Here is a 23,158-nt window from a genome sequence, read left to right as displayed (position 1 = left end):
TTATTATAAATATATGAGTTTATATCTCTTGCAAATTACGTTTGTAGAAATACAAACACACATTTTGATGTTTCAATTCTACTTCTTGACGTGTCATTTATTACATTTTAATTTTTATGTAATGAACCAAAACTCTGAAGAACTTTAGTTGATAGTAGTTGAAATACATCTGAAACATAATTTGAATGTCAACTAAACTAAATACAAATGTGGTTTGAGCGTTATTACTGAGGTTCTTCACACGATGTTTAGCTCTTATAGGGAAGCATTTTTATTTGGATGGATGAGAAAAAACTGCTATTGACCCTTTTCACCTCATGAATAATAATTAAACAGTTACTAATTGGTTTGTTCCACTAAAACAGATTGTTAACATTCAAACCAATGAAAACAAATAGAACAAAAAACATCATACAACAACCTTGTTAGGATCCTCTGATGACTCCAATGTTTCTCTTTAGTCCCGCACCTGTGCTTTAGGGCGGGGCTACGCAGTGATTGACAGGTCTCTACCAGCTCTACGTCACTCCTCCTCAGTCCAGATATGGTCACTTTCTATTTACTGGTTGATATAAAATGAACATGGCACCAGCTGTGAAGCAGGTGGCTCATAAGTGAGTGACGTTCTTTGAAGTGAGTGACGACTGGCAGCTTCCTGGATGGATTCACAAAACCCTGCAGCTCAGCGGAGGGGTCCACTACTTGGATTGGACTGGCAGGGTTGGCAGGTTGGGTTTTTAGGTGGGATCTATTTCCTCAAACACAGCGAAAGCAAGCATTAACATTAGAAGTGCCAAGAAATCATTATTTATTTAAATCCATTATCAATCCAAGCTGCAAACATGAGTTTTGTTTGATTGTGGACCAATAGAATAAGCACATTTCTTTCTGTGTTGTAAGTCATTTAATCAGTTCACAAATGTTTACTTACTTGAAAAAAACTATACTTTGGCCCTTGCCTTAAGGTTAAGAGCTGTTTGCATAACATAAATCAAACATCCCACGCTGGGTAAAGGGCAACGTTGCAGAACCTACTGTTACAAGTTGGGTTGATTTAAGAGAGGGTGGGATTACAGCCCAAACTTTCTGGCACAGTCACCACGGGTTACGGTAAAATTTCAGTTTTATTTTGTCAACAAACTACTATTGATGGTTTTTTCATGAGCTCTGGAAGTTCATTTATCATGCATCAATTACACAGCAGTATTTAAAGCAGTTTATAAAGGATTACGCAATGTGTTGACGACAATGCGAACGACGAATTGTCACGTTACTGCAGATGTAAAAGCACTAAAGCAGTTTGACTGTTAAAAGCCGTTCACTATTTACCGACAAAATTCATTCTGAACTAAATACTAACATTTGATAGCTAGCGTTGTGTTTGACAGAAGTCACATGGCCCACTGCCCAATGAGAGCGCACGTTACGGCTGCACTGCGCGTTAAGGCAAATATCTTATGTTACCGGAAGAGGAACGTATGTACTGAAAATGAATAAACCCTTTTGGAATCAGTCTTTGTCTATTTCTTGCACAGGTTGAGTATCGACAGCGTGTGCAGTCAGTGGAAAGTGCTTCAAGGTATCGCATCTCACGAGCTTCAAGGAGTCACCTCCTACGCGCCCACCAGGGCTTATCTGTTCGTACGAGGCTGGCCCTGGACAGTTTCGATACTCCCTGAGTGAGACCAGTCGTACCAACCTCAAGTTTCAGTTAACTGCATAGTTTGTACTTTCTTTACTTCACATAAGGCACCAGGAGGAAGCCTAGTCCCAGAAGCCGTTTCTTAGTAAACGTTTTGGGTTCACAAAAAGGACACATCGTTATACATTATATGGTCATGCATATTTTACCATCACAGGACGATTGCAGACGTACTTATGAGGCCACCTCGGTGCTACTGGCATGTCGAAGACAACGTCCTACATGTCCAACTTCAGATCTGATTGGTTAAGACTATGACAATCAACAAAATGGTCCCCATAGACTTTAATGTGAAATGTCTACCTAGAGGACCGTGGGCCTCTCTTACATTGAGACACGGGGGTTAAATCTGATTGGATCAAAACTGTGTCCGTGAGCCGGAGCCACCATGGCCCACTTTAACCTGTGTCACCATGCAAAGAATGCAACAAACTAAATGTTCAAAATGTTTAATTTATATAATAAAAAATGTATAGGTGGAATTACCCAATTAAGTCTTTACAATTGCAGTTATTGTCATTTAAACAACACAAAGTGTGAGTGATTGACTACCTGGAATACCAATGCAGGGTTGCATAATGAGTGGGCGTAGAGAGGGGGAGGAGTTGGGAGGGGGGTCGTTTGGTCAGAGGCTATTTAAAAGAGACTCACTCGTCTTCCCCATTATCGCCTCAGTCAACCATGGGTCTCCCTGGGACGCAGATGTGGACATGGACTCTTTGTGTTTTCCTCAGCTGGATGTGTGTGGGTCGAGCCGTGGCAGGACCGTAAGTTCACCTCCACCTGGTCAGATAAAGCTTGAAATAACTCAACATGACTCTTTGGGATTTGTTGGTGGCGGTTGGAGTTTCTTTCATCTCTCATCCAATGAGCTGTGTGCCCTTTGTTCCCCTATCTGTAGGCAGTACATGGTGGCCATTCCTGCCGTTCTTCAGGCCGGGGCTGAGACCAAATTCTGTGCCAGTCTCCTTCAGCCCAACGAGACTCTGGTCATGACCATCACTCTGAAGTCCTCAGAGAGGAATACGACCCTCCTCACCAAGACGTCCAGCACAGAGTTCCATAGCTGCACTCAGTTTGTGGTGAGAGCTCAACATCATTCCACACAATGCTTTGAGCATGTGTTTGTTGAAATATAACTCTAGAACCTCGATGGGATTCATGCTGCATGACTTTAAAACCTCTTGTTGTCACAGGTGCCTTTAGCGAAGAATGAAGATGTGCAGCATTTTGAGGTGGAGGTTCGAGGCAACACTTTTTACTCAAAAGAATTCCGGAAGGTCTTGATCAGAGTCTATAACCCAAGAACATTCGTCCAAACGGACAAACCGATCTACCTCCCTGGACAAACAGGTACGCTGAGCTGATATATGGCGCTCTATACGATGTGGTACCACGCTGTGTATTGACAGGCTTCCCCGTCAAAAACAGTTTGTTTGGAGTTAAATGCATGCAGAAGTCATCTTGCTTTCCTACAACCTTTTAATTTTATTTCACATCTTAATGCTGATTTCCTCACAAGTAGTGAGAGAGAAATTGTGTGCTCTTAATTAATGCATTTTCTCATTTCCACTAGATTTATGGAAAATATGTGGAATACAATACAGAAAAATGTTTTATATGTCTTATTTACAGACCAGGTCAGGTGGGATAAATAAAAATAGTTATCACTAATGATAAAAAAGGACCCTAGCGTATACGACAAAGCAACAGAACTCATCTGAAAACGTTAGATAGAATATATAAATAAGAACCAAAACAAAAAAGGTTCATGAAACCATTTTACTTTTAGATAGTATTCATGTCATTTCTGAGTAGTTTTACTATAGGCTTGACCCTGTTGTGGAAGAATAATCTGTCTTTATTTCTCTCAGTGCATTTCAGAGTCATCACACTGGATTCCAAGTTCAGACCTGCCAATGGCCTGGTGAGACTTTACAGTCTCTCCTTAATTTAGGTCTCATTTACATTTAATTGAAACGATTGGATAACGGTTCAGGTTTTCAAGTTATTTAAGAAGTGATCAACATCTATTTGCTCCCATAGCAGAGCTGTGTGTGTAATCACAACGCTGTGGCTCAACAGTACGACCACAGCCTCTTTAGGTAGACCTTCAAACATTTTACATTACATGTCTTTTATGATACATTATCTATTTAAAATAGGTATTAACAGTGAAACTAGAAAATGTTTGTTCTTAAAAAAAACAGACCAAGAACTGATATTTGTTTTTGCGGTAAATCTGTAGATTATAAAACATTTCAGATCTAAAAATGTTGAGCAGTTGTTAATGTTGAGCAATACAAACACGCTTTGACAAATCTCCCTCTTTCTCTTTTTTACGCAGTATGATATCATCGAAATTGAGGTAAGACCAAAAAGAAAATATCCACACTAATACACAAACTTTAATATATGAATAGATACCATAAAGCATGATGCTCCAGTTTATTTCTCAAAGACTGATTTAAAATGTAATGCATGAGCTTGAAAAAATACTTCTTAAGCTTGGACGCTTAAATAAGTTCATTCAGATCACTGCGTGAACTAGACTCAATAATCAGGGCTACTCAAGACAAACTACATTAAACTAGATTCAAGGATTTGGACGGAATTTCTGTTTGTACATCTGCCACCGACAAAACACACTGATACTAATGGATCTGCTACTTGAACTGATACCAATGGATCTGTCACTGGTACTGATACCAATGGCTCTGGTACTGGTACTGATACCAATGGATCTACCACTGGTACTGAAACCAATGGATCTGTTACTGGTGATGAAAAAAAAACGTTTTGAAGGAAAAGAAGAAAATGTGTGTGTGTTATGAATAAATGTTCTTCACATTTTACTTAATTTGACAGGATGCTAACAACAACCGAATCGGACAGTGGCTGAATGAAACGTCCAATAGTAAGATATTGCAGCGTTCATACGCCTTGAGCTCTGAGGCCCGTGAAGGGAACTACCAAGTTATTGTGACGATCGGATTGGAAAAAATACATCACAGCTTCAAAGTAGAGAAATATGGTACGTTCCTCTTTTTCTAACCGTCCATTTAAATCCATCGTGTAATGAATCTAGCACGCTAATGACACTCTTTGTTCCCAGTCTTGCCTAAGTTTGACGTGAAGATAAATTCATCCGCTGAAGTGAGTATCGTCCAGGAGGAAATCAAGGTGGAAGTATGTGCAACGTAAGTAAGCGCTCATTACACTGTCAAATAATCTCAAGTCGGGTCCAGTTGGTGAGTGAATGACCTTCTCATTAGGTACACGTTCGGACAGCCGGTTCCAGGGAGTGTAGAAGTAGAGATGGGCCGACCCCTTAGTTACTATTTCCAATCCCCTCGACTCGCCCCCGACGATCCGCTGGGCCTCCCCATTATAATCGCACCAAGCCACAAGGAGACAAAGCAGGTATGGTTCCTATAGCGACTGTTACATGCTTATATTTAATAAAATTAAGTGTTTAAACTGAAAAGGCTTTCAATGTATTTTCTCCTGTTTCATTGTTTTTTTCAGACGGACAAAGGAGGCTGTGCCACATTTATCTTCTCCATGTCAACCTTCACAAAACTTGATCAAAAAGCGCTGAAAGATGAATTGCATGTTCTGGCCAAAGTGGAAGAGGAGGGCACCGGCAAGTCACATCGTATTCTATGTCATGTTCATATGTGGAAAAGATAATTAGACAATTACAGATAATTGCAGTGTACTGAAATGTTGTTAAAACACAGAGTCTTCTCATACAGGTATTTCACGCAGACAAGAGGAGAGACTAACGATTTCATACGTTGTCGGAAAGCTTTCCTTCACCGACGCGCCCAAGATTCATGATGAAGGGTCAAACTTGGCGGGAAAAGTAAGAGCACCAGTCTTCACTTCTTTGCAGGGATTGTAGACGCAGTGCTTTCTCAACGACACCAATCTGTGCTTCCAACAGGTTCAAGCGGTCTATTACAATGACACACCCATTCCTGACATGAGGTTGCACCTGTTTGAGGGGGAAAGGTGGTCCGCACGCCTGCTGCAGAACCTCACAACCAACAGCGATGGTGTCGCTATGTTCTCATTCAGCACAGCAGGACTTGAAAGAGACATCAAGCTACATGTAAGTATGAAATGGCCCTACGCTGGTTTCTCAACATGCTGCAGTGTGCCATCATCATGACAAGGGCCATGTTGCAAGGGGTTGCATTCCAATGTGGAAGTCTCTTTGCTGTTGGACCTAATTCTGGAAAAAAATATGAAGATGAAGACAAATGAATGTTCCCATCCCATTTGAATTCAGAGATTACCTAAAGATGTCGTTTTTGTCAATTTAAAAGAATCTTACAAGGCAAGAAAGTAGTTCACTTAAAAAACAACATCTTGCATCTCCTACAATGTACGTCCCCAACAAACTTGGATGTTGGATAGCCACTAAGCCAATGTTCCAAACGTAATATTACCTGATTTGTTTAATTAAGACGATACGTCTCTTCTCATTAACCGCAAAGAGAAAGACGTAGTGAGGCTTCTTGTTGGATGGAAAAATGGTCTCATGGTGGTCAAATAGGCGTAAAATTGACTATTGCTGTAAAAACCTTCCTCCATGAGCTCCTGTATAAAATGGACTTTCCTCCATCTAGGTTACCGACTTGCTGAGTGTTGGCTACCCCGGTTACAGAACACCGTACTATAAGGTTGCAGATCACACCGTGTTGTTGGCCCGACCTTCAACTCCTCACACTAAAACCTCCAGCTCCCTGGAGGTGAAGAAGAAGAATAACCCACTTCCATGTGAGCAAGAAGAAGACTTCTCCATCCAGTACACTGTGGTAGGAGAAGCCCAGGGCTCTGTGGATGTGATGTATCTGGTGAGTGGAATATCTTTAACTGGTTCTTTTATAGAGGCCACAGGTGTTTAATACATTAATACTGACTGGCTCAAAGGAACTTATACTCAACATTCTGAACGCATCTGTACCTTCCGACTCACCTGAGATTGTGTCAGGTTTGTCCGCTATGGGCTGTTGTAGAAACATGACTTTTACAATGCTAAGGAAAGCAATAATTATTAGTTGTGTAATTACATACTAATAGTTACATACTGGAACATACCTAGGAATAATGTTTTTCATTGCTGCCAGTCAATCCCCCTGAATGTTAACCTTTAACTAACATAGATAACCACTCATGACATGTTGTAGAATGTTTCTTCTAAGTTGTGTAATTGTTCGCAGGTCTTAGCCCGAGGAGTCATCGTCGCTCAGGGGGTTAAACAGGTCAAAGTGCAAGACAAATCAGGTGAGCAAATAATAAAAGGACCCTTAAAGTTGGCTAATAATTCCTCATTATTGATGAATGAAGGAATGTGGTTGATCTGAGGTGTTGGGTTGTTTCAGTGAATGAGGGCGAGGTCTCCTTCAAGTTGACGGTGTCTACGGACATGGCACCACACATCCAGGTCCTGGCCTACGCCGTCCTGCCCAGTGAGACCGTGATCGCCAACAGCGCCGACTTCTCTGTGGAGAAATGCTTCAGTAACAAGGTCAGTGTGAGCTGAAGGCGTCCCCGTGCTCGTCAGGTGTCTGTGTGAAATCAAGGTGTATATTAAGTGAATATCAGGTACAATCTTGTGAAAAGAGAAAATAAAAGATGATGTTTTCATATCAAATCAAAATACAATTTAAGGCTTGTAATTCAATTCTGAATCAATCCGTGTATAATTTTACAGTAAAAAACAATAAAATGATCATATGTTAGCAGGGACACCAGTGGGGGTCACACAAACGGCTCATCCACCACTCAATGTGTCTTTTCTGTAACAGGTGTCCCTCGAGTTTTCTCCGTCCTCGGCTGTCCCAGGAGAGGAGACCGTCCTGCAGGTGACGGCCCAGCCGGACTCCCTGTGTGGCGTGAGCGCCGTCGACCAGAGCGTCCTCATCAAGGAGCCGGGGAAAACTCTGGAGGCAGAGAAGGTAGCTTCATCAGTCTTCACTCTGCAGCTATTTCCTCCCGTCGTGGTCCATCTGTCGTCCTTTCCTCCCTCTACCAGTTGTTGTATCCATTTTGAAGATCACGTATGTGACGATATCAAGAGTCTTCTTTCAGGAGAAAGGCATCTGACAAAAATAGTTCCCCATTTTTCGGATCTTTAAAGAATAAATATTTTACTTTTCATATACACACCATACCTTTTCTCTTCAGATTTTTGACCTGTTGCCCGTCAGAAAAATATACCACATTCCATATATGGTGGAAGACTCTGTCCAATGTTTGCGCGTGAGACCAAGAAGATACGTTTTGCCGTTCCCCAGTGAGCCGACAGAGGACGCTCACACCGTCTTCAAGGTACAAACATGAATGCACAATATCTTTATATTGATTGTTCTTGTATGTTTTGTTGTTACTCATTTCAGTGGTTGCTGTATCTTCTTGTATTCATCTAGAATGTGGGAATGAAGATGGCAACAAACCTGCTAATCCGAGTGCCTTCGTGCCTCATGTACAAAGGAAGAGAATACAGCCATGGCCACCATGGTCACTATGGTGACTTATTGTATTTTGTTATTTTTCTGTGACACATGCTGACTATTTACCGGCACTAGTTTCTTCTACCTTTGATGTTTAATATGTTGTGCTGTATTTTTCAGGTATTAGTTACAGGTATAATTCTGTTCCTGGCTTAGCCATGGCCCCACCTGTAATGATGGACTCAATGAGTGCGGAAAGTGTTAGTAGTTCACCAATAGAGACAGTCCGCACTTTCTTCCCTGAGACCTGGATATGGGACCTGGTGGAAGTGGGGTAAGTTTTTTTTAGCACCACTGCCACCATGCGTAAATTTAGTATTACGATTAGATACCACCACATGTAGATCTTTATCATGCACTGTGTCTATGGAATGGATGCATTCATTGCTTTGTGGTCCGCAATTTTGGAGCTTTGAGTTTTTGGCTGTCGCCATGTTTGCTTCATGCAAGCAGAAGTGACATAGGAGGGTGGAACTTAAGTTCAACTGAACACATACCGCTGAGGCCAAAACCTTACAGTTCACATTGGTGATTTATACGGCAAAAAACACTTCCAGAGACTGTTATGTTCAAATAATGAAACACCAGACGGACGGGAGACATCTTGGAATGAACAGTTAAAATCAAAAGTATTTAACAATGGAAAAGGTGTTGTGCTAAAAAGAACATCTCAGCTGAGGAGCCGCTAGTCTCCGCAACCAACAGGCCAGTCTTATGACCATCCCTAGACCATGCTGTTGTCTACAACCAGTGAACTCGAGAACAAAGGCTGCCTACAATTTATACAGATGAGTAAAAGGTATGAAAGTCAGTGGCCACGCCCCCTGGGAGTGGTCTCCTGGTGAGTTCAATGTAGCTCGGCTTTTGAAGGCCTCTAGGTCAATATCAGTTTGTGGTGCTATCAAGTATTACATGAATGCATTTTGGTAGATTACATTACATTGAATACAATCATAACTGTACATTGGTATTATTCTATTCAATTACGGTTTTATAACATTCCCATTACTTTATTGAATACATATCTCCAAGTCATGGTTGTATTTTAGTGTACACTAAATTAATTTTATAGTTAATTTATGAACCTGGTCGTCAATTTATTTTTTAATATCCTACAAGACCCGTCAATCAGTGCGTAGCCCCGCCATGTGTTTCTCTGCTTTATGGTCTGTTGGACTTTAAATTGACCATTATCTACTAAGGGAAGATCATGCTGTATTGAGAAAAACTTGAAACTAGAGATTGAGACAATTTCCTACCATAATTCCTACCAGTGATGGTAAGATCTCTACCATAGACGTATACGCCGTGTCTATGTCCCCCTTCCCCAGTCCACAAATGGTAACTCCCTGTTCACTGGTTAGTGAAAAAATAACAAGATGGTGAAAACACAAAGTGCCAAACATCAGACTTTAGGTCCAACTCTTCAAGTTCCACTCAATACTTTTATTTAATTCCCATATATTCAGTAACATGGAACCCTGTTTTAGGGATCGACTCACCTTTTTGAGATTGCAACAATGCAACAATCCAACATATGAAGATTTTTTACTTTTAGGCAAGAATAATATGACTTTTTTTCTCCAAACATTTATCGCCGGCTCCCATTGTTATTCTTTAACTGATTTAAATCATGTAGTCTGGTGGTGAAGGTCACAGAATGTGTTTATCTGCTGTATCAGAGACTCTGGAACAAAGGATGTGTCCCTCACCGTCCCAGACACCATCACCACCTGGGAGACGGAGGCCTTCTGTCTGTCCCCTCAGGGATTCGGCCTGGCCCCCCGTAAAGAGATCACCGTCTTCCAGCCCTTCTTCCTGGAGCTCAGCTTGCCCTACTCCATCATCCGGGGGGAGCACTTTGAACTGAAGGCGACCGTCTTCAACTACTTGACAAGCTGCATCATGGTAACCGATCGGAATGTTCAACGTCTGGTTCCTCGACTGGACTAGAACTATTTCTATGGCACCGGATCCTTTTCCTTGTTTTCACACTTTAGAAATCGCCGCCTCAGTGTTTGATTCTAAGCTGATTGGCATAACAACGCCAAACAAACTTCTCTTTTTTATAAAGTGTACTACGCAGTTTCATGATCTGCCTTTTTTGGGTACAGTGAAAAACATTAAGACTGTTTCATTTTATTACTATTTTGTCCCACAAGTGACGATTCTCTTGATCAATGAGTGGTCTGCATTGTTCAATTTCTACTATTGGCTAAGATAGTTTGGAGCCTCGTACCGAAAAGTATGAGGATCTACAACTTCTGATAGAAGAGAACCCCGAACAAGCTGCGGTACTATGTAGCATCAGTTTAGTGTGTTTAGATACTAACATTTGCTAATTAGCGGTACAGCTAAGCAGTTCCGTTTTTGACATGTATTGTTGTCTCTCTTGAACAGGTCAACGTGGCTCCGACCCCGTCCTTAGAATACACCCTCACCCCCCTCTCAGGTGACCGGTACACTTTCTGTTTGTGTGGCAGTGAGCGCAAGACCGTCAGCTGGACCATGGCCCCCTCAGCTCTAGGTGAGAATCAGGCTTTCATCCACACTGAGGTGGAGGAATCAATGGGAAATGACCTGGAATAAAGCCTGTTTGTTTATAGGCGTTGTGAACGTGTCGGTGTCGGCCGAGGCCGTGGCGTCACACGCTTCATGTGACAACGAGATTGTGAGTGTTCCAGAGAGGGGTCGCATCGACGTGGTCACACGATCCCTCATCGTGAAGGTTAGTACTTCAAAACAAGACGTAAAAGTCCAGCCGTCCGTCAGATGGAACGTCTGAAATCATTTCTCCCCTCTCAGGCGGAAGGAGTCGAGACCTCAGAGACCCACAACTGGCTGCTCTGCCCCAAAGGTCAGTGAGTTTGAAACCAATAATGGACTTTGTTGCGATAAAATGAGAAGTTTTCGGAAGGGACTGGTCGTCTAAAGGGACTCTAGTCCTCAAAGTCAGACATTAATTTCATGGCGATCTGTTTTTCTGTCCACAGGAGAGACTTTGACAGAGGAAGTAGACCCACAGCTCCCCGAGAACGTGATTGTTGGATCGGCCCATGCTTCAGTATCCGTCCTTGGTAAACTATTGAATCCGTTTTGCTGAAACCAAACCAATTTTGCGCAAAATAGCACCATTTAAATGAAATTGTACGAAATTAATTAACTAAATGAAATAACAAGCATCATTGGGCCAGGTCAAGAAAAGGTTTTTCCACTTTGATAATTTGCATCTTTAGAAGACCATGTTGGTGACATGATAGTGTTTGTTTGGTGCAGGTGACATTCTGGGCCGAGCCTTGAACAACCTGGACGGGCTTCTGCAGATGCCATACGGATGTGGGGAGCAGAACATGGCGCTCCTCGCCCCCAACATCTACATCCTGCAGTACCTGACAAACACACAGCAGCTGACCCAAGCCATCAAGGACAAGGCCACCAACTTCCTGACCAGCGGTGAGTCTCCGTCGGCCTCACGTTGGACCTTAAAGTGGGACAAATGTTCCCACAGTCTAGTGCTCGTCCTTCCAGTTAACCGACCCCTAGTGCTGACCTTTGGTCGTCGCTGCCTCTTCTCTTTCCCTATAATTCCCTGTGACTGTACTTTGATGCAGGCTACCAGAGACAGCTGAACTACAAGCATGAAGACGGCGCCTATAGCACCTTTGGATCAGGACCGGGGAACACATGGTGAGAACACTGATCGATCAGATTGTTTATATGAACATGTCATGAAGTTTACCTGACGGTGTTGCCTCTCGTCTCATTGAGTCGTTTAAGATTTCCCCCTCTTCCTTAGGCTGACCGCTTTTGTGGTGCGGTCGTTTGCCAAAGCCCAGTCATTTGTCTTCATTGACTCGCAGAAGATCGAAGAGTCGATAACTTGGCTGAAAAACAAACAAAAAGAGAACGGCTGTTTCCAAAAGTCAGGAAATCTGTTCAACAATAGGATGAAGGTAAGAAAGTTTGTCCAATTCTTCCTCATGTTGGTTTACACGGTCATGTCAGCCCTTTGAGGTGGGGGACTTGAAATTTAGTTATTAAAAAGATAATTCTATACCAGATTAAAAAGGTACCAGCGACGCCACCTAGTTGAGGAGTCTAGGTCTCCATAAAAACAAGTTCTTTTACATCAGAGGAAGAAGAGCATGGATAACAAGGCATAAAAGCATGGTTAAAAGGAGGATTTTATTAACTAAAACCCATAAAAAACTACAGTTATATTAAAAGTCCAGCTGGAACAAAGTGCTAAAAGAAATTAAGAATTCGACCAGCCACTGATGCTGCTCCGTCCTGCTCCTTTCCTCTCCTTTCCACTCCCTTCCTGTGTGAGGTGTCCAGTCCGTCCTGCTCCTCCTCTTGGCTTGTTTACACCCTGCCTGCTCGTCCGCTGTCTTTCCGTCCTCTCACTCGATTCCCTCTCGTCTTGATTCCCCTCTGGTTTCTGTTGTTTCCTTATGCCGTGTAATAAAACAAACCAGCTAAAATGTAAAACCAAAGCATGCTAAAATATAATAAACCAATAATTTACAGAAACCACAATGTCCCCCTGGTGACAATCAAAACAATGTGCCTCACGCGCCTTTCTCACTAATCACACATCAGCACGAAAACAAAAATAAGAGCAAAAATAAAATGAAAACAAATGAAATTCTTTAAAAAATCATGAAATAAGAGATTGTATTTTTATTATTCGTATTATTTAAAAAAAGAATACTAAAAACTTAATAATAATGATCATCTTTCGAAGAACCTGGACGCATCATAATGTAACTGAACCCCCACTGATTAGCCGCTAGCTGTTAGCCGATAGCTGTACTGCTAACATTACTAGCACGTCTTAATACTAGTGGTGGTTACATCAATGTTACATGATCAGAGACTTGAAACGCATCAACGATTCACCTTAATCTGTTCACTGCTGGATGTCTACTGATGATCTGTGTGTCTGCTTCATGTTTCCTTTTCATGTTTTCATGTTAGGGCGGCGTCTCTGATGAAGTGACCCTGACTGCTTACATCACCGCTGCTTTCCTGGAGATGAATACGTCCGTTGAAGTGAGTAGAAACAACACAATTAATATTAGAATTTTACATATCTATGTGCAAAATATTGTCCTTTGAAATGTTTTAACAAATGTTTAAACAAACAAAGCAATTTCCACAGAAAAGGAAGAAAGAGATAGAAAGAGAGTTGTACATCGTGTTTCAGAGCTGGAAGGCTCTCATTGACTGGAGCGTCATTAAATAAACTATAATTATTTATTCACAAAAATACCTGTCAAACCTGTGACCCTAAAACCAAAACCAAGAGTACAATATATAAAAAATAACTTGGATGTCATTGGAGCCATAAGACTGTACAGAACACAGAGATGGGTTTTCTATGCTTGTGCATTCAGAAATAAAAATGTATCATTGGTATTTTCAACATGCCTTCACTAACTGCTCTCCTAGAGCGAGTCCTGAGATTATTGTTTTTAATCTCTTGTAGGATCCCGAAGTGAAGAAGAGCCTGTCTTGCCTTAAAGAGTCTGTGGGAAACCTCAGCAACACGCACACCACGGCTCTGCTGGCATACGTCTTCACCCTTGCAGGAGACATGGAGGCCCGAGCTCAGCTCCTTAACCGCCTGGACTTGGTCTCAACACAACAAGGTACGTAATAATCTAATTTAGCCTGTCCCTAATAGTGAAGGTGGAGGAAATCCCTCTGGCTGCTTCACTGAATGGATCTTAAGGTGGTTCACAATGTCTGTTTGTAGGAGGGTTCCTCCACTGGTCTCAGACAGCAGCAGATACGTCGGCCTCTCTGTCCGTGGAGATCAGCTCCTACGTTCTGCTGGCTAAACTCGGGTCCTCGCCGACCGCTGAAGACCTGGGCTATGCCACCCGCATCGTCAGGTGGCTGACGACCCAGCAGAACCACTACGGAGGCTTCTCCTCCACACAGGTAGGAGGACTGAGACAAGGGATTCTCAGGAATTAGGAATCAGGAACCAGGAAACGTTTATTGCCATCATATGTCATTCATACATGGAATTTGACTTGGCAGTTGGTGCATGACGGAAGACAGTAAAATAATGGACAACAGATAACGTAGTGCAGCAATAACACAAAAATAAAAATATAATAAAATATATGCTATGGGTTAGTACGCTAAAGCAATGGGTCAGTAAGTTAAGAAATAAAGATAAAATAAAAAATAGAAACAAAGATAGTGCATCATCTAAACAGAAAGTGAAAGTGGCAAACTGTATGTACATGGAGTGAGAATCAGTCAGGGGGGGCCCCGGGCTCTGTTGATGAGCCCGACTGCCGAAGGGAAGAAACGTCTCCGGTTACGTATGTAACCTTAGTTACGGAGGAGGAGGACAGAACGCCTGCAGCACAATAGGCCCGACCGTGGTGGACGGAACCGTAGGAATATAGCCGGGGGAAGGAAGTAAAAACGCCTTCACCATGCTGGGTGCAAACTCCAAGCACGAGGGGGCCACCGAGAGGGCTTGCATATCTCCAATTCTTTTGAGGGAAGAAATAGCAAGCAGGAAGAGGGTCTTAAGAGCCACGTACTTCAATGCGACCTCTGCGATGGGCTCGAACGGAGCACCGGAGAGACCTTCTAGTACGACGGCCAGGTCCCAGGACGGTATTCTCGTGCTGGCTGCTGGCCTCAGCCTCAGGGTGCCACGGAGGAAGCGGGATACCAGTGGTTGTCTCCCCAGAGAACGCCCATCCAGTGGGGCATGAGTTGCCGACAGGGCCGCCACATATACTTTGATAGTAGACGGGGGTTAAACCTGTGGAGAATCGTTCCTGCAGGAACTCCAGTACTGAACCGACCGGGCAGCTAACTGGGTCTAGCTGTCGTTCCCCACACAAAGTGGCAAAGAGCCTCCACCTAACGGCATACGCCTTCCTTGTAGCGGGGGCTGTGGAGTGGAAGATGGTCTCCATGACCTCGGTTGAGAGACCGTATTCTAAGAGGCGGGCCCCCTAGCTCCATAGCTCCGGGCGGGGGTGAACGAGCGTGAGGGAGAACCACAGAGGACAGTGAGTTGTTTCTCTGGAGGCAAACAGGTCTACCTCGGCACGACCGAAGTGTCTCCACAGGAGCTCCAACACCTCGGGGTGAAGTCTCCAGTCCCCCCCCGGGTCTCGGCACCTGTCTAGACAGGGCGTCTTCCCTCTGGTTTAGGTACCCTGGGATATAAACCGCTCTCAATGAGCGGAGTTTCCCGAGGGACCATCATATGGCCAGAGCCCGCAGGCAACGCCGAGTGACGCTCGGATGGCGCTAAAATCAACCAGTCGTCGATGTAGTTCAAGATGCGGATGCCCTGGAGACGCAGTGCTGCCAGAGTTGCATCCACGCACTTGGTAAACGTACGGGGTGAGAGGGCTAGGCCAAACGGAAGAACCCGTTACTGGTAAGCTTTGTCCCCAAAAGCAAACCTCAGGAACTTCCTGTGTTGTGGGAGGATGGGTATATGAAAGTAGGCGTCCTGAAGATCTATTGTGATAAACCAGTCCTCGAACCTGATCTGTGATGCGATCTGTTTGAGAGTGAGCATCTTGAAGCGACTGCACGGTTCAACCGGCCTGGATCTAGTATCGGACGCAAACCCCCGTCCTTCTCTGGAACAATGAAGTAGCGAGTGTAATAGCCCGACTCTCTGCATGGAAGTAGAACTCGTTCTATAGCTCCTTTCTGCAGCAGAGCCTGCACTTCCTGCTCCATTACCAGAGCCTGCTGGGGGTCCACCACTGTGGGTAGCACCCCTCCAAATCGAGGCGGCCGCCACCTGAACTGGATGGCGTAACCGCTGTCAATTGTACCAGGACCCATTGAGATACATTGGGGAGAGCTCGCAACTCTCCCAGAAACTCTCTCAGGGGCACCAGCCCCTCGAGGCTGGTCCCTGGATATCTTGGGTCTGCAGACGCAGCGCCCGGTAACAGCGCACTGGCAGGGAAACGCTGGTCTAGTAGAGCCGGAACCCTCCTTGGAGGGGGCGAACGGCCCTCGGGCTCACGCTCACTGGGGCCGGCTGTGCCCCGAAACGACGGCGGGGACAGCAGCCTGACTCCTGGAGAGTATCGGGAGGATGGGAGCACCGGATAGTGCGGTAAAACCCTGACCCCCCCGGTTGGGATCACCCTCCGGGCCCTGGTAGGTATGGCGTCAGGGCCGTTTGGACGAAGCCTTCTTGGCGGCGGCGGCCATCCTCGGACAGACCCTGTCGCGTGAAGGCCCCGTCAACGGGGAAGGAATACATCGAGCGTCTGCCGCCTCTCCGCGTGGAGCTTGTCCGCGACCGCGCTAATAGCGCCCCCGGAAGAGGATGACAGGGAGAGAGGGGCATCAAGGAGGAAGGACTTGTCCTTCTCCTTGATGCCCACCAGCGCAGAGGTCGTCCTAAGGGGCTTGGTGGGCAACACTGGTGTCCTAAACGACACGGCCGCAGGGGATAAGTGGATTGTCAGGGCCCCCTCCTCGACCGGCATGCTCACATAGCCATGTCGTTTAGCCTCAGCTAGTAACGAATACAAAGCCGTACGCCGTCCACCTCGGCGTGGACGTCCGGGATGAATGGCAAGCACCGGCGCGGAGGTACTCTCCGGGAAGGCAGAAACCGTTCGTTCCACTTACTGCTCGTAGTAGGCCATTGGTTAGATTTCACACGTGCTTCACGACGCGGTCAAGCAGGGGCGTTCCCACAGCGTTTCCACGCAGCTCGAGTTCCCTGAGAGAAAACTGTTAAGGTGGCGGGAGGTCTTAGTCCTGATGGACCTCAGCCTTCTGCTGGATAGAAGGGGCACAGTTTATGTCCGTTTAATACATTGCAAACTATCATCTTCTGAATTTCTCTCTTAAAATCCACAAATAGAGAGAACTGTAATCGGTAAAAGTGAAGTCCTACATGTGAAAAGCTGCTTCATGCATAAACAAGTAAATTCCTTGTGTTGATGTGTATTCTAGGACACGGTGGTGGCTCTTCAGGCTCTGGCTCTCTACTCCACTCTGGTGTTCAGCCCCGGAGGTTCGAGCACGGTGACGGTCCGCTCCCCCAGTGGCCAGCTCACGTTTGACGTGAACCAGAAGAACAAACTGCTCTACCAGGAGAAGCTGCTGCAGGAGACGACAGGGACGTTCGGCCTGGAGGTGAAGGGTGATGCCTGTGCTGTGATCCAGGTCAGTTTGCCCCCCCCCCCCCCTTCTCCCCTATCCACCAAACAGCAGCCCAGTAGGTAGAAGGTCCAACCTTTTGAAGATTAACCGTGTTTTTCACCTGATCTTTATTAAGTCTCGGAATTTTCAGATATAAATAACATGTCATCTGCATAAAGTCCGACATTTTCCGCAAAATCTACGCTGCAAATACCCTCTGATGACCACAATAATAATCATGATTTTTAAAACTTTTTTAAATGAGGGAATAGATTGTGTTGGTTTCTTGTGACTTCTGAACCACTGAGTGACCAAGGAAATTATGATCTTGTATTTAATGATTATGCTAAAACTTTTACTTGCATTTTGTCTGAATGGTTTATGCTAAACAATATTCTATGGAAACAGTGAAAGATGTGAAAGTTAATCACCAACCCTTTATCTGAGTCTGTATCTGATCTTTCATGTGAAAAATAGACCCCCTTAAAGTCCAAATTGTTCTCCTACAGCCTGATGCATCATTCATTTGAAGAAATGTCAGTAAAAGACAGGTATTCTCATGTCTTAATATTCATTTTCACTTGTGTGCCTCCTCAGATTTCTCTTCAATATAACGTCCCGACTCCGTCTGTTGTTGCCACTCTCGATGTCGAGGTCACACCAAAGGTCGACTGCACCAGCAGAAGACATGGACTTTCTCTGATGATCAAGGTCCTGTAAGTAACCAGCAGAACACTCGTGACAGCAGAATACAACGTCTGTGACGATCAGTCCTCTGCAATCATCTACAAGCTTCAGTAACTGTTGGACGTACGTGGGTCAAATGTTTAATAACGTGGCAGCAGAGCAACATCACATGTGTTATTCTGCTTGTATTGCAGGTATACAGGAGCAGAGGCCAGTACAAACATGGTGATCCTGGATATTAAGATGCTCTCTGGGTTTGCCCCAGATCCGGAGTCGTTGAAAAGTGTGAGTTATCAGAGTAACTTTCATCCACATTGCTACGTTTGCCTTTGAAAGCGGCATTTAGAACAGATCATTGTCTAGAAGAAGTGGACTCATTGGTTTGTGGATGTTTTAATAGCTTCAGTTGGGTATTTTGAACTTAACCATCTTGGTTTTTCGTCTCATTGCAGCTCAAAGGCGCCGTGCTGGTTGATCGAGTAGAACAAACCGGGGATCACGTTCTGGTCTACATATCGGAGGTGAGAGGACATTCACAGCCAGGAAAACAAGACACTTTCCGAGATTCATTCCTCACATTGTTGTCTGTTTTTCTTGTCAACAGTTAGAGAAGAACATACCCATCAATTATACCTTAGACCTCATTCAGGTGCTCCAGGTGCAGAACCTGAAGCCGGCCGTGGTCAAGATCTACGACTACTACCAGCCAAGTGAGACCCCAAGAACCTACAGACCTCAATGACCTCAACAGTCATGAGCATATTGATTCCTGGCAGGACATATGTTGACTGTGACTGTTCATTAATCCCTCTTCTCTCTTTTCTCTCAGGTGACCAGGATGACGCAGAATACATCTACGCTTGTGCCACAGGTAAAAGCTGTTACAAAGAGCAGAAACGGATTTAATAAAACCAAAACATAAATAGTTAATAACCTCTCCGTTGCAACACAAAATTCTAGAAAAATATTAGGGGATTTTTAAAAGGGAGGTTAGTAAGCTAAAGCCAAACTCATTATACATGATTTATATTATGGAGTGTAAAAGTATTGATTGTTCTTATTTTGTGTTTTGCAGCTTGATGAGGGATGTACTATGAGTCCTCCAGAGGGCACTGATACCAGTAATCGATACAAGTTGTGTTCTTTAACGTCATGTCTACTAACCCTCAACGCATATATTTCAATATTCTGGCACATTCCTTTGTAGCTGTGTATCTACCGTATTAAATGAAATGTATGCACTATGGACAATAAAGTCATGTGATGAGAATGTGGACTCCTGAAACTGTGTCTTTTTTAACTTTCTCCACTGTTTTATTCACATTCCAAAATGAAGAAAGCTTTTATTTTGTCCAAACAAATCCTGGTATCCCCCCAACAAAGACACAGAAATATTGCTAAAAAACAAATGACAAATGTCGTTTTAGACAGCATGAAGGCCCATATAACAGATTGTGTGAATCTGTTATATGGGCCCTCTGTTAGCAGCCATCCAGAGGACACATTTTATTCCAGCTGTGATTCCTGGAGGCACAACAAAGTATTTGCAGCCACTCGACATCAGTGTGAATTGTGCATTTAAAGTGGCACTCTGAGTAGAGTGAGAGGCTTGTATTACTAGCGGCTAGAAATCATTCACCAAAACTGACTGCATCCGAAAAGCAACTTTTGGCCATGTCTTCCAGTGGATCCTGACCGCGTGGAGCAGTGTGAAAAAATCCACCATCACCAACGGGTTTCGATAGACTGGACTGTTGCCTGATGAAGTCAAATAGCACAAGCACAAATTTACCTTGAGACGAAAGTGACATTGAGAATGACAATGCAAGAGACTGTGAGTGTCTGACGAAGGCATTCTGGGGCTTTTCTATTCCGACACTGAAGAAGACGACTTGGTGGTTTTAGTGTGCAGAAGATGAACAAAGCGATCAATGACGTTTCTGGTAGGCTGGTTATTTTATTAACCAGCTATGTTGCTGTTTTTCTGCCGTGTTACTCCAGGTTTAGTGCCGTATAACAGGCCCTTTTTGGAAAAATACAATTATTTCCGGGTAAAAATAAAAAACTGTATCATGTTTCTATCGAAAATTTCTGATGTTACAACGTGGACACCTGTGGCTTACAGACAGGTGGAGCCAAACAATAGCAACAATAACAAACAATATACATAAAAAGGAAAAAGACACAGAAGTATTAAAAACACGACTTAAGTAATACAATTTGTACAAACCGTTCATTGTAAACATTCGTTCAAAAAAATGCAAACAGATCAGGAATTAAATGAGATAAAAGATGTAGATTGTCAAGAGGAGAAAAATATTTCCTCTTATGCAAAGATGATGGAACAAATCAGTTCATGAGACATATTCATAATTATTGTTTCTCTATTTAGTTGAACTTGTCAGCCAGGTCAACATAAATGTTTCTCAACGCTAAAAAATATGGATTAATGTAGAACATTTGGTTAGATAAAATCATATTGTGAATTAGTCCACTCTCTTAAAACTCCAATTCTTTTCATCTGTAACTGGAAGACATAATTAAAACTCGAGAGATACAATTACAATTGTACAAATTATTCTGCTTGTTTGACAGTTTATGACAAAGATAATCTATAAGTGAAAAGTAACATGCAAAAGCCTTTGGTTCAATACTTTAACATTTATGAACCAGTCGTACATGAAAACCCACCCTTTGAGCTGAAGAACCAGTCGTTCATGAAAACCCACCCTTCGAGCTGAAGAACCAGTCGTTCATGAAAACCCACCCTTCGAGCTCAAGAACCAGTTGTTCGGGAAAACCCACCCTTTGACCCAGGGGCGGCCTGGCCGTAGGTGAAATCCCAGCGTGCGCTCACAGCGAGGGATCGCAGGCGAAACATAAAGGGGGTATTTTATTATTTCAATTCTGTAATCGTATCGTAAGTATCGGGTATCATGATATTTATGGCAGGTATTGTATCAAAGTTCAAATTTTTTTATAGTGACAACCCTACTGCGCATGGCCACCGGCCCTCAACATAGTCCCAGCTTTCTACCACTTTGACACCACTTCTCAGGTCTACTCAACATTTGCGTAACTCGCTCGCAGACGAAGCCGTTTTGCTGGAAAACCCAAACCTACATCCTTTAAAGAAGGAAAGCTCAGGGTAAAAAGAAGAACATTTAAAAACCGACTGGTAAAAAAAAATGTGGTTGTTTTGTTTTGCACTTTTAACACGCACACACACACAAACAATGACACACCCAGCATGCATCACTACTGATACCGGTTCACACCTCATGTATGTATGTTCGGTTCATTTCTACAATATACCTTATGTTTCTACCTTCTGATTTTGGTGTCTTTATTGTGTGTCTTTCTCTGCTGTCATCCCAAAATAAATGTTGAGAGTATGGCTATTTTTCAAAGCAGGGCCACTGACTGGTCGACACGTGTGATGCATTAAGTGGGCAACACTCCGTGACCAGACAGTAACTCGCGTGTCACTTATCCCCCAGTCCGCCCCTTCTTTGAGCTGAAGAACCACGAGTTCAATAGTCCTCAATGTAATGATGGTCTTAATAGTGATAATACTCTGAATAGTCCTCACAGTCCTAATAGTCTTCATTGGACAAGAAGTGTTATTAATCCTCTAGTGGACTGAGTTTGACTGTTATGATATTGTGTATCTCCAAGGGCAAAGTCATGTGTTATAGGATGTGAAATGACGTGAGATTCATCATTATACCTGTAATGAAACCTTTCATTTCTACATTGTGGCTTCAGTTCACCACTTCACCCCTTGTGTCTCCAAATGTGATCGCCGGAGTTTCCTCACATTCTCTCATTCTCCCTTGAACCAGTCGTTCATGAAACCACACTCTTTGAGCTGAAGAACCAGTCGTTCATGAAACCACACTCTTTGAGCTGAAGAACAAGTCGTTCCTGAAACCACACTCTTTGAGCTGAAGAACCAGTCGTTCATGAAACCACTCTCTTTGAGCTGAAGAACCAGTCGTTCCTGAAACCACTCTCTTTGAGCTGAAGAACCAGTCGTTCCTGAAACCACAATTTTTGAGCTCACGTCTCACAAATAAAATCATAAAACGCATTCAGTTGGTGACGTGGTCTTTGCTAGTAAATCACCTTTTGGATATTTAGTTAAAGATTACGGTTTGTCACTAGACCATCCAACATTGCTTACACACTGTCCCATCATGCACTCATCTAAACTACTGACACCACATATCACTGTTTTTAATTGGATTATGTTTAGCTTTTTAAAATTCTAGGTTAATTTACAAGGTTGTGTGCGTTGTGTGACTCTTTTGTCACGTTCGTGACACTACTCATAATAGTGCTCAATGTAATGATGGTCTTAATAGTGATAATAGTCCTCACATTCCTAATAGTCTAAATAGGACAAGAAGGACTACCCATCTTCTAGTAGAAATAACACTGCTAGTTTGAATGTTTATGATAATGTAGATTGATAATCTGAAATGTCACATGTTACATGATTTGAAATGATGCGTCATCATATCTGTAATGAATTAATTACCTTTCATTTCTACATTGTGGCTTCAGTTCACCACTTCACTCCTTGTGTCTCCAAATGTGATCAGTTTCCACACAGGTGATCACATTCTCTCATTCTGCCCTGAACCAGTCGTTCCTGAAACCACTCTCTTTGAGCTGAAGAACCAGTCTTTCCTGAAACCACTCTCTTTGAGCTGAAGAACCAGTCTTTCCTGAAACCACTCTCTTTGAGTTTAAGAACCAGTCTCAGGAGTCATGAGGTGATTACTTAAGAGCCGGTTTTCTCATCGTGTTATCACTTCTGGCCTCGGGCCGTCTGATATGAAAAGGCAGGACTGAGTTCAAATGAATATAGATATTTTTATATAGATATATATACAAGTTAATTTTAGAAAATATGTGACTATAACCTAAACTTCCACGCATTATCACCAGGCGTTAAGGTGGGATTTATTATGGTTTGATTTTAAACATGCTTGTGGTGTCGGGCGTGGTTTCGGCTCGGGTGCAGGGGGGAAGAGAGGGGGAGTGGCTCCAGGAACGGGGCCAGGTGGAG

General features: G+C 43.5%; 1 protein-coding gene across 1 annotated transcript; it reads left to right on the top strand.

Annotated features, from left to right (window-relative positions):
- The first annotated feature begins 2,366 nt into the window (after positions 1-2,366).
- On the top strand, positions 2,367-19,351 carry LOC119223423 (alpha-2-macroglobulin-like). The gene is made up of 36 exons (XM_037480740.2): positions 2,367-2,469; positions 2,604-2,784; positions 2,899-3,055; positions 3,577-3,629; positions 4,050-4,070; positions 4,571-4,736; positions 4,818-4,902; positions 4,978-5,125; positions 5,231-5,348; positions 5,461-5,570; positions 5,652-5,819; positions 6,340-6,567; positions 6,934-6,997; positions 7,096-7,241; positions 7,522-7,671; positions 7,901-8,044; positions 8,143-8,242; positions 8,347-8,500; positions 9,909-10,134; positions 10,627-10,753; positions 10,833-10,954; positions 11,032-11,083; positions 11,220-11,303; positions 11,503-11,679; positions 11,838-11,913; positions 12,023-12,179; positions 13,207-13,281; positions 13,718-13,880; positions 13,988-14,175; positions 17,206-17,418; positions 17,992-18,110; positions 18,276-18,366; positions 18,534-18,602; positions 18,686-18,791; positions 18,911-18,952; positions 19,157-19,351. Exons 1-36 carry the CDS (start codon positions 2,384-2,386, stop codon positions 19,159-19,161), a joined length of 4,371 nt encoding a protein of 1,456 aa, XP_037336637.2. The 5' UTR covers positions 2,367-2,383; the 3' UTR covers positions 19,162-19,351.
- Positions 19,352-23,158: the final 3,807 nt, after the last annotated feature.

The sequence above is a fragment of the Pungitius pungitius genome, chromosome 3, assembly GCF_949316345.1.
Source record: "Pungitius pungitius chromosome 3, fPunPun2.1, whole genome shotgun sequence".
Lineage (NCBI taxonomy): Eukaryota > Metazoa > Chordata > Actinopteri > Perciformes > Gasterosteidae > Pungitius > Pungitius pungitius.
Note: the sequence above shows the minus strand (reverse complement) of the source record. Positions and strands in the feature narration are given on the sequence as shown.